We start from the raw sequence: 12,480 nt of genomic DNA on the forward strand, positions 1-12,480 counted from the left end.
CCATTTCGGGTTTGTGAAAGGCAGATCATGCCTTCTGAAACTGATCAACTTCTTTGAGGTAGTCACCAAAGCCGTAGACGAGGGTAAGGTGGTTCACACAGTCTATCTTGACCTCGCCAAGGCTTTCGACACCATCCTCCATTCTGGAATTATAGCTCAACTCACTAAACATGGTATAAATCCCTACATCACAAGATGGGTTGCCAACTGGCTCACTGACAGAACCCACACTGTAAAAGTTGCAGACTCCAAATCTGACTTCAGACCAGTGACAAGTGGAGTACCACAGGGTTCAGTCCTGGGACCTCTCTTCTTTGGTATCTACTTCTCTGAAGTACAGGCTAACACAGAAGGCCTCTGGCTAATGAAGTTCGCAGATGGCTGCAAACTAGGGGCCATAGTCGAGTCCCCAAATGATGTGGACATCCTACAGAAGGGCCTCACTGAGACAGATGCCTGGTGTCAGAGGCATGGCTTCAAGCTCAATGCCAAAAAGTGCATTGTCATCCCCTTTGATAAAAACTCTGTACCCATGAACTACCACATAAACAGCAATCTACTTAATGCCGAATGTGTAATAAGAGACCTTGGGACCCAGGTGGACAGTAGTCTCTCCTTTGATAATCACATTGCCACAGTAGTCAGGAAATCCTTCTATGTGGCACACCTCATCACAAAAGGATTCTCATCCAGGAAAAAAGAGGTCATTGTTCCCCTCTACTCGGCACTCATTAGACCCATATAGAGTACAATGCCCCTTTTGGAATGTACCTCACAAGACATCTGCAGCAGCTGGAAAGGCCACAGAAGTACCTCACAAAGAGGATTACTGGCCTCAAACAGATGCCCTACACTGACCGTCTCAAAAAACTCCAGCTTTACTCTATAGCATCTCACCTACTCTTAGGAGATCTCTGCCTAACATATAAAGCTATGTCAAACCCAGAGCTGTTGGACATGCTACACCTAAAGAAATTCCAATTGAGCTACATGCTCTAGGGACCTAAACCTTGTCAGCACAATAAACAGGGCATGCTGAAGGGATAGATTCCTGTCCCAGAGACTTCCCATACTCTGGAACAAGCTACCTATCTATGTCAAGCAAAGTTCCTCATTAACACTCTTCAAGAAAAATCTTGATGAGTGGATGGGAAATAGAAAATACACCCCGGGGATCACTTCTGCAGCTCTACTTGACAGAGGCACAGGAAATTAACTTTCCTGGGTGGCATAAGCCAGGGAACCTTGTAGGCTAGACTTACTTAGGCCCTTGGGCCAATAGCCTAGTACCTACCTATGAACCTATTTCAAAATGTCGAAGCACATTTATTCAACACAAAAATGTTGAGTGCTAACTTTGTTGAATGGCAAAAACACTGATTTCTTTCCAAGGGAAAGAAATCGGAAGGCCAACAAACAACATGATATAAAAACTAATGTATTTGACTCCCACACCCCCTACCATGGGGGGTTGTGTCCCCCACACTGACCCCCCCAACTAAATATTCTAACTCTGAGACTGCACTACAGTCAGGTAAAGGGCATGCATGACAGAACGGCCAACCGATTTCTTTCCAAGGGAAAGAAATCGATGTTTTGGCCATTCAAAAAAGTCAGTGTTTGACATTTTCGTGTCGAATAAATGTGCTTTGACATTTTGAAATGTCAATTTTCTGATATAGACCCTTAAAAATGTAATATGTATATGTTTTCTGTTAAAGACTTCCTTATATTATATTCTCTATTTATGTTAGTATAAATATATATATATATATATATATATATATATATATATATATATATGTATATTATAAATATACTATATTTATATTATATTATTATAGTCTCTTTTGCAAATGTGGAGTTTATTACAAATTCAACAATAAGAATTGTTTAGACTAGATTATCAAACATTCTAATGTAATAATCTTTATTTTTTTTATATATCATACTTTATGGTGCTGCCTTCACTACATCAATTAAGATTTAACCTTTCTGTGTAAATTCTTTGTAATTTTTTGTAACTCTAATGGAGCTTTTCTCCCTGGGACTCCACTGAAACTGGGCCTGAGTGCCTGGTCGGGCCATCCTGTTAAACAAAAAGCGGTAAATTAATAAATTATTTAGTAAATTTACCTTCCCATAAACATTTTGCTAATGTCTTCTAATTGCATTGTCATATATAGTAATATTATTCTGAGTACGATTTTTAAATTCAGCATCACTCTTCTACTTATCTACCTTTGAGGTATCTTAGCATTTCAAACTTTTTGTCAAATACTCTTACTATATATCTCAATTTTTGTTTAAAGGACACATTTCTATAGTGCAGCATATGTGCAGTTTAATGCATATTTCTACAGGCTGTCTATTATTCAGTCCATACATCAAGTATTAGCAGTCGTTCTTTAAACCATTGGATACCAATAACAGTGAAGAAAAACAACCAATTTTTCCATGCAAATTCTCTTGTTTCTCCATTCATATTCTACTGCTGATGCATTTGTAGTGTACCCATTGTTAGAATTACAAATATTTCATTGCAGTTACTTCAACTGATAAATACATTGAGAGTTCTCTTATTTTGATCATCAACTCCTTTACATTTGCAAAACTTAGAACACATTTACACCAATGTATATTAAATATACCAATAGCCTGCTACCAAAAGCTGCATTTGTTGCTAAAATGTTGCTTCTAAGTAGTAATGATAAACACAAACACATTGATGATCAAATCTAGTCCACCTTCTTGGTTTACTACAACTGTCATTAAACCTCACAAATTGAACCACAGTAACTTTAGGCTTTCTATATTTTTTGTCAGTGGCAACAGCATTATTTTTTCTACTCTCAATGAACATGAAGTCTTTGTACTGTTGTTCTACATATTTCACTTGTCCAACCATCTCATTTACTTTGTCATGTATTTTGTAATATGTGCTGCTTAATTAGCATCACGTGAATTATTCGTCATGCAATAAAGAAACTCAGTATAATCAGATCCAGCTACCCATATTCACCTCATACAGACGTCTTACACAATTCTTCAAATCAACTAAAGTCTCTCCCCACACACTTGTCACTTTTTTAACATTAAGAGTCAAATTATCATTTTGTGTCAGCATTAGAGCCTTTGAAATTGGGATGCACCTTTCAGTCTGTGTTGACACTCATTTCCTCCTCTTAACTCATATTTTCAACAGTACTTTCCCCGTTCTCCATCATCACATACTAGATGACATTTTCACACACTGCTACCTCCAGTTTTGCACTGAGTAGCTTGATTTAACTCAAAGATAAGACATTATTTATCCAATTACATAGAGTGATTGAGAAAGTCTCCAGATTTAACTATTCTTATTCTTACTTTATGGGCAAGTATCACGTGTGATTCTATCAAACTTCCATGAGAATGTGACAAACTGCTTTGCAGCTGCATTCCTTTCAGGAGAGAGAGAATAAAAGTATCCTAAAGCAAAAAGGAATAGAGGTACAACCTTCTTGAAATACTCAGGTGTAAATGGGTTAAAGAATGAATATGTTATTAGTGTGAGGTATCCTTTATTTGTAATACTGTATCACTAAGCTCGCTTATAATGTGTTGCAGTGTGGAATAAAATGCTCCAAACAAACTGAAAGGTAGCAGGACATATAACCAGAACCCTGAGAACCAAAACTGTGTCAGTATGATAGCTAAATCCAGAAGGTAATAAACCAGCCCAAAACAATAGAGCCCACCAAAGGGTTATATCACAAAGCAGAACTTAATAAGAACAATTCTTAAAGTGTAAAAACTCAAAATTGAACAAAAACTTGTTTAGCACTAAAGTTTTGTTAGGCACTTTTGTCACACTTTGGACTTATTCAGAACCACTAAGCAACAAGACTAATCCAGTTTATATAAAATTAACATAAGTTATGATTAATACAGTCAATTATGGTAATTAATAAATAACCTATTACCTAAAAAGTTCTACATGGATCAAATAAATTACAGCAACAAAAACTTGTTGTTCTAAACTAATTGTGAAAGTTTTTTATAAGAATACACATTTTGTAAGGTTATATAATAATGAATTAATACAATTAATTTTAATGCAACTAGATACTCAGGTCTGAATGAGGGCATGAGCATTGTTTCTATTTTAAAGTTGCGTTCAGCTACATTATCATTTAATAATATTTTAATGATGTTGAGTTTTGAATAAAATTAATTCATTTATTATATGACCTTATTAAATGTTTATTCTTATAACAGCTATGAGCTGTTAATCAACTTATTTGATATATCATTTATGTGTGGACTGAACATGATTTACTTTCTGCACATGTATTGCAACATAAAATACTATGAAAAACAGAATATCCTGGTGAATGTAAACTGAAAATAATAGGCAAAACTAATATTCATGGCTACTGAAGACAAAAAAAATCTGTTTAGTGCTTTCATTAACAAGTAACTAGGACTTCATCAGAATAAAAATCAAATTCATATTCACCAATTTATATTCCCATCTCCTAACATATGACAACTAATTTTAAAGTTGTATGCACACCATTACTACAAACCAGCATGACTATTAATATAAATATTAATAGACAAAATACCAAAGTAAATAAAAATCAGTTCCATAATAAAATCTATGAATGTATAAAAAACTCAATAATTATTCATTCATTAATTAATCTGTGATTTTGTTAAAAAATATATAATGTCCTTCAGCCCTGGAGACTTATCAGCACTCAGTCTGAGTTGCCTCTTTAGTACCAGGTCTATTTTTATAATTTCCCCTCTACCATCAGGTAAAACTTGTTCCAATATGCTAAAATATTTTTTTACAATCAGAGTGTGCCTACAAGTAACTGTATAAACCATTTTTACTATTGCCATTCTGAATAGCACACATGTGCTCATACATTTGCTTATATAATTTCCTTGTCAACATCCCAATATAAAATGCTGTATAATATTAACACAGAGCAACGCAGACTATACCTTCAGTATTATTATTAAAAGGTTAATTTACAGGGATAGTTTTATTTTATGCAGTAAACTTACATAAGGACCTTCAAACATAAACTGACAAGTCTTGCATGATCCACATGTATTAAGTCCCTCTAGACTTAATTGCTAATAGAACTGCGGTGGTGGTGCTGCGGTAGCGTTGTCGCCCCATAGCAAGACGTTGTCCCGTTCGATTCTTAGCTAGAGCGTCTTCTGTGTGGGGGCATACATGAATGGGGCATGTCTTCGTTGAAGGTTGTGCGTCAGGGCTGGTAACCCGGTATGTAAAAATCCACTACCAATCATTAGCGGACCGGAGTTCCACTGTGGCGACCCCTAACCGGGAAAAGCCGAAAGACACAAACAAGACTTAATTGCTAATAGGAGGTGGTATTAATCTATTATCCTCATATAAAATATTTTTCAATTATTTTGTTTTTTTATATGTAAACTGTGGTGCTTCACCAATAACAGAAAATAACTCACTACTACACTCCAAGATCTTCCATTTTTGTAAAATAATGTGTTTAATGGTGTTACTGTCCAAAGTCATGTCAAGACAGAAACTTTTAATAAGCATAGCCTTTATAATTAGCTGAATGTATACATTCTACTGACCTCTATTTCCTTAACTATTTTAACAGATGATCCTATAACAACAAATAACTTTATAATGTTGTTCAATTATATTTCAAAATCATTATAATGGGCAATAAAGCAAGAGGTTCTGATCATTTGCCCCTCACAATGTTTCTCTTCATTAAAGGGGGTGATTACTAACAAAGTTTAGGTGGTTGTTAGAAAAATTGCCTTTCCTGAATAACATATTGCCTAATTTATTATAAATCTTAGCTAAAGTACTAACTAAATCTAAATATCAAACCTCAATTCCCATCGAAACAATGGGAAGCTTAAAATTAGTTGTCACATGTTAGGATATGGGGCCTTAAATTGCTGGATTCAGATGTAACATGGAATACTAGAAATACATTAAGTGTGAATATGCAAACATAAATAAAAGCAGCAAATGTCAGCCAAATTAGAAAGAAGCAAGAATGCAACTGGCAAGCGTAATATGTGGAAAACAGAGTCAGAGTGGAGTCCATCTTTATTTAAAATGGAGTCTGTAGTGTATGACTGAAACAAGCTTCATTTCTCCTCTCTAACATAGCAGTCTTTGTTTATAATGTGCTCGGTTATGCACGGATGAAAGGTATTGTTCAGAATGCCATAGATGTGATACGAATGTTAAAGAGTATGTGCTGTCAGCATAAACTGTATGAATATGTTATCCTTCTTATAGGTTAATCAGTTTTAACTAGACAATGGCAGTTCTGTTTTTTATTAAATTTTGAGTCTTGTCTCTTTATAACAACAGCTGGTGCAGTTGATTTGTTTTTTTGAACCGTATGTAACTGCTGCAGCAGGAACCACCTTTCTAGGCCCAAAGTTTTCTGTCTAGTGTTTTCCCTATCTCTGCACATTTCTTCCTGCACATTTCTCCTAGCTAGAGCATAGTAGGTGAGTATGAGGGGATTTTGATGTCTTTCATTTTTTCTTTCTGTGTGAGATGGGGTTATGGTATGTGGGAGTGATTTTTCTTCTCACTACATGATAAAAATGGGTGCAATGTGTGAACAATAAAATAACTACAGACTGGCACTCCAGATATGATCATGAGTCAGCATTTTGGCTCAGAAAGCTGTGCATATTTTGATAAATGGACTGAGCTAATGAAAAGTGATGGTGGACTTAGATTTCATGCCGCTAAAACCTTTAATATAATTGTGCTAGATAATTTAAAAACAAAACTAAAGGGAAAAGGACAAAGAGAGAGAGACAAAAACACAGGTACCAGATGAACAGCTTGGTCTTCACCTCAGAGCCAGTAGTATGTATAAAAAGTCGAACTGTCACAGTAGAAGGGAAATTCTTTATTGTAAGGACAAAGTGAGTGCTTTCACGACCTTCCAGGTCACTTCATCAGACTTAATAAAACATCCCATGCCTTCCTTGATATATATACTTTCAAAGTGATCAATCAGTTAAAACAAACAATTAAATATTCATATCAGACTCAATTAATTTAAAATAATAGTAAAAAACATAAATAGACATAAACCTGTTAAAAACAGTATGCAAATTGAAATGTGAATGCCTATAAGACCATGTAGAAGGGAATTAGTGCTTTAAGGCTCTTGCCTTTAAAAATGGTTTCAAAGAAATAGTTTCATTAATGCCTGGGGGGTTGTCTGCATTTAGTTGCAGAATCCATTTTTGCTAAGCCTCTTCTGTTCTATTTCTAATGTCACCCCCTCTGATATTTTCTTCAAGAACTTCTAAAACTAGCAGGAACATTCTTTTGTTTTGCAGTTTTGCTATTCATTCTGTGCCCTGTTGCCCCATCACTCTCAGACACCTTTGTGCCTCTCCCAGCTTCACAGGCTACAGTAGACAATGGATATCAAATTTCATGGAAGTTGTAAAACTTTTTTTTTGGTGCTACTAAAAAGGATACCCCAGAACCCATGCATAGCAAGAACAAAATGAGCAGGCTTTCACTCACCTAAAATCTTTATTTCTTAACCGTGCTGCCCTCTGATTTTCAGAATATATAAGAAATTGTTTTCTCTTATATGCCTTAGGATTGTTAGAACAATGCTTTCTGTGTGTTAGGATTGTTAGAATAATGCTTGAATGATGGCTTCACATCCATTGCTTATTTTAGAACCAGTTTGGATACAGTGGCTGCTGCCCTTCCCTACTGCCTTAGGATGGCCACTACCAGAGTCATAGATATCGCATTAGCACTAGCTCTTGGGCATGAAACTTTTGTAGCAGTTTCAAATTCTGTAGAATCACTATTGCTAAGAGCTAAAATTCAGTAATTGTCAGAATCATGGCTATGTGATTATGGATTGTCATTGTTAAATAATCCATCCTAAAAATTTATCAGGTGCCCATCGTTAAATCTTGCATCTTTGATTTTAACAGAAGATTATGGATAGCTTTACAAAATCTGCACAATTGACTAGAAAGAGGTTTTCCACAAGTTGTAGAACTAGAAGCTATTACTGAGGCTTGCAAATTAGCTAGAGGAAAATGGCTAATATTTTCACAGATTCTATTTATGTATACAAGACTGTGCCTGATTTGTAGACTCTTTCGAGGGAGTAAGGATATTTAACTTCAGCAGGTTCTATGTTTATTTTGTTCAACAGCTATAAGATTTTGTCCTACTTCCTAAAGAAATAGCTGTGATAATAAGGCAAGATGATTCTTACATAACCACTATGCTACAGATGTTTACTATCATTATATAGAGTCACAGGCAGTCGAGTCTTAATATGGTCAATGCACTTCTGCAAAAGTCAGAATGCCAAATTCTGGTATACCTGACAAACATTGAACCTCAAAACTCCCTACTTCTCTGGACCAGGAAGAAGAGTTACCATACGTCCAGAAGGGGGCAATGTTGGACAGTTGGTAATGTCAGTCTTCGACATTCTGATGCTTGGGATGTATAAACCGCACAGGTGTACTCGACCACCTGTGACTCGACAATGATAGTAAACTGCTACATGCTGTTTGTGCACAGAGTATTGTCAGTATTGTCAGCAATAAATTAAGATTTCTTGCAGGATTCGTACTTGTTTTTCCCCCAAACCCTGCTGGATGAACTCCCGATATAATTTTTGTAAGGGTGATTCTATCCAGTACACTTTACTCTTTGGCTATACCACACTCCACTATGTAATCAGTGACAGTAAGGTTTTCATTCTTCCACAGCATCCCTAAAAAGATTGCAGACCTTACTAATATAATTTAATCGAGAGGACGGTTAACAAATGACGGAACACTGTTGAAAGAGCCGAAACAGCATGCCAACCAATATATAATGCTCCAGCTATTTATTACTCTCTGTTATTGATATGGCATCCCAGGTTGAACTCTCATCTATGTCTGAGTTTCTCCAAAGGTGTTATCACTTGAGCTTCAAAGCACCCTCTAGAATGTCAAGAGCTTATTCACTTCTCTGTGTACACACCTGCATATACTACAAATGATAATATTGTTCTGTACATCTGTTTAAATGTATTCCATTTAAACAAGTCTCATATTTTGGAAATGCAGTGCAATGGCAGATTTGTGCAACTAACTGCAGTGTTTTACTTACACTGCACAGTAGGATCTAGGCCATGCTTAGAAACGTAACTCTGAATTCATGAACCTCTCTCTGCCACATATCTTATACTGACAAAGCAAAGGTTAATAAATACTTCTGCAATAACAAAGCAACCTTACCTGTTCTCCACCTCCATTCCATACAATCTGCTTTACATTCAAGGACAGCTGCTGACCAAGGGGATTAGCAGAGTCAAACTTGCCCACATTCACCTGCTGAAAGGTACCCGCCGGAGTCACCTGCCAGTTTAAAAAATCATATGCTGCTGGTGGATTTCCACTTGCATCAAAGAAAAACACTCTCTTCATACTGGTTTGGAATTTTACTTTCTTTAGGTAATACAGCAGCTGTAACCAAAGTAAGCAAAATAGAAGAACATCATGAGATGCTGATGGTGTTTTAACCACAGTGTAACTCTTTTTAATTAGTTTGATATCATAATTTGTCTGAAATATTATTCAGTACTATGAACTTTTGTGTTATGCCAATGCAAAAAATGACATAATCTCAAAACTCGCTTTTCTTTGGAAGGAGGACCCTAACCATGTCACTTGGTCACTTTGCCTCATAATTTACGACATTTTTGTTAGAAAAAATGATGTTATACAATGAAGTAGAAAAAAAAGCAGGTTTACATTTATAACCATCTGGAGCATCATCACACTGTAGACTTAGAGTTTTAAATTATGTCTAAAAGTCCTTGGAAAAATAATTAATCTCAGAATGGCACCACTAACCAGCCTTCTGAGAGAAGCAATGATATATGTAATGCTGCTGGATTTTACTCGGGAATTTCTAGCTACCAATTATGCATGGTTGATTGATTCTCTATTGCTTCTTGGGAACTACTTTCTTCAACATTTCTCTTGTACAGCTTCCTTTCAGTATTGTCTTAAATTTACATGTTACTTGTTCTTTATATTTTAGTTTGTACTCTTTGACCTGTTACCCTAGAACATATCTTAAAATAAACAGATCTATATTTTTTGTTTTGAAATGCTTAATCGCTTAGTTATCAATCATCAGCCTGAGGGGTGACAGGGAATGATGAAGAAATAGTTTTCTGGTTGATCGTTTACCAGTTAATGTGGCAACATGCTCCCGTGTTCAGTTGCCACCACTAGAATATTTCCTAGTCATCATGTAGCTGGGGAAATACCTACAAGCTGGACTGAGAAGCGCATAGCACGTCTGTCTTAGCAACACCTTAATTTGTCAATATGCTGAGGATAGTAGAGCAGATTCCTTATGCACACAGGAGGTATAGGCTCATTTGGAACCACTCAGAGCTCATTGTTTGAATGAGAAGTGTTTAATTTACAAAAGATCTGTATTAGACACCATGAAGTGTAGCAGGAATTAATGAATAACTATTGAAGCAGCATCAAGTTAATAGTAAAATAAACTATAGCTACTTAATTCAAACACTGTTGTTGGAAGCCACATAAATACATGAATGAGTGCCAATGTTTTCAAACAAAATGACTTAATGGTAATTTTAACCCCTTCCCCCACATCAGCTGTGTTAAATTCCTCAGTATTTTCTTAAAACAAATTCTAGGGTACTGTAGTAGCCCCTTGATCATAATCATGGGTCTTATTTTTTGGTCATGAACAGTACTCTAAATGACCCACAATTTACAAAGCCATTAATTTTATGTCTGTTTTTTAAAAGCTATAGAACAATAGTGATCTGGAATTTCATACTCAGAAAAATTGTTTGCTTAAATAATTTCATGGCCAGTTCTTAAGTAGTGAAGGTAAATTTCAGGTCAGGACAATGAAAGGGCCCAGCATCTCTAGGTATTAACTATATAGGTAGAAAACTAAGTATAAAGCCTGAAGTGGACTGCAGAGATGGAGAAATTTGGGTAGTTTCATCACTTTCTGCTTATGTACTGTGTGACTCTGAGCAACTCATGTAACTTTATTGTTGTCTTTGGTCGCTCTTAAAGAAAATCTGGATTATTTTACTTGGACTACCTGACTGACAAAATGCTGAAAAAAACCCCCAGTAAAGATGGATGGCTTTCACTACGGTGACTGAGGGGAAGCAGAGAATAGCTTTCTTTCTTTCATTATAAAAGGGAAACATTTTTATTTTATTTTTGTCATGGGGGACTTCTGGATTTGGTATGTACCAGTGTTGCTGACTGGAAGAATTTTGCTCAGACTCCACTGAAAATTTAAAGAAGAAATTTTCTTATTTAGGTTTTTCTTTATTCCTTAGTTGCACAAAAATGACTGTTTTAGGCCCAAAATATCTGGTACCCTAAAACACATTGAGCTTTTAATTTAATCTACACTATATGTTCAACAGATAAATTATTTGGGCTACTTTATAAGGAGGTAACTAGGTAGCACGCAGTAGTGAAAAAAGGGGAAACATGCATCATTTAAATAGTGCAAGACTATGGGACACCATAGCATTAGAGAAGGCTGAAATACAATGGGCAGGATTCACGAAGGCTTGCACGGAGTCTAAGAGTAGTGTAAGACTCCATGCAGCCTTCGCGATCCAGGAACAGCCCAAAGTCCGTGTAAGAGTCAAGCTAAAACGGCTCTTACACGGAGTGGGCGTGGATAAGCTAACCACCTCACTTGCAGCTGAATAGCATGCAAATGAGGCTGATTAGCGATCCAGGAAGCCCAGAACAGCCCGTGTAAGAGCCGTTTTAGCTGCAGAAATGTACTCAATTGACAACTGAGTACGTTTCTGCAAACGCAATGGAGCCATGTCAGCTCCAAATAAAGGGTGCATATGTGTCAGGCAGCATGCCAATGGCCAAATATGTGGCCATTGGCAAGGTAACCTGATGCAAATATATAGGAAATATAATTTTTTTTCGCGATTGCCGATGTTTAAACAACGCAGCCCGCGCAAGCGGGCTGCTGTATAGAACATAAAAACGAAGGTTTTAAACCTACAAATGTAGGTTTTATGCAATACATGGAATGTCAATGCAGGGAACAGCAGAGCAAAACCAACATGGCCACCGTGTAGTGGTTGCTAAGGGGGGAAGCTGAGTCTAAGAGATGTAACTAAGCATTAGTAGGCAATCTGATGCAAATGAGTGTAAGGATACTGAATTCCACTGTCACATAGCAAATGAGCACATTCTGAGTAGTGTAAGAGTTACATAAGGGGGAGGAACAGAGTAGGAGATAGGTGACATCACAGGGGGGAATGGAAGAAAGAAATGCAGGTCATTGGAGGTTAGAGTTACATGACAGATGTCAGACAGATATCAAGGAAAGAGGTGTGCCACTAAGTAAACATGAGAAAG

The 12,480-nt window shown here is 36.4% G+C and overlaps 1 protein-coding gene across 1 annotated transcript in view; it reads right to left on the reverse strand.

Annotated features, from left to right (window-relative positions):
* The window catches only part of LOC122816205 (vomeronasal type-2 receptor 26-like), a 189,495-nt gene that overhangs the window by 114,166 nt on the left and 62,849 nt on the right, over window positions 1-12,480 (reverse strand). Inside the window, exon 3 of the mRNA XM_044088953.1 lies at window positions 9,313-9,491. Coding sequence (XP_043944888.1) covers window positions 9,313-9,491 — 179 coding nt within the window. The remainder of the gene's footprint in view (window positions 1-9,312; window positions 9,492-12,480) is intronic.

The sequence above is a fragment of the Protopterus annectens genome, chromosome 12.part0 (assembly GCF_019279795.1).
Source record: "Protopterus annectens isolate FY-2018-M chromosome 12.part0, PAN1.0, whole genome shotgun sequence".
In the NCBI taxonomy this organism is placed as follows: Eukaryota; Metazoa; Chordata; order Ceratodontiformes; family Protopteridae; genus Protopterus; species Protopterus annectens.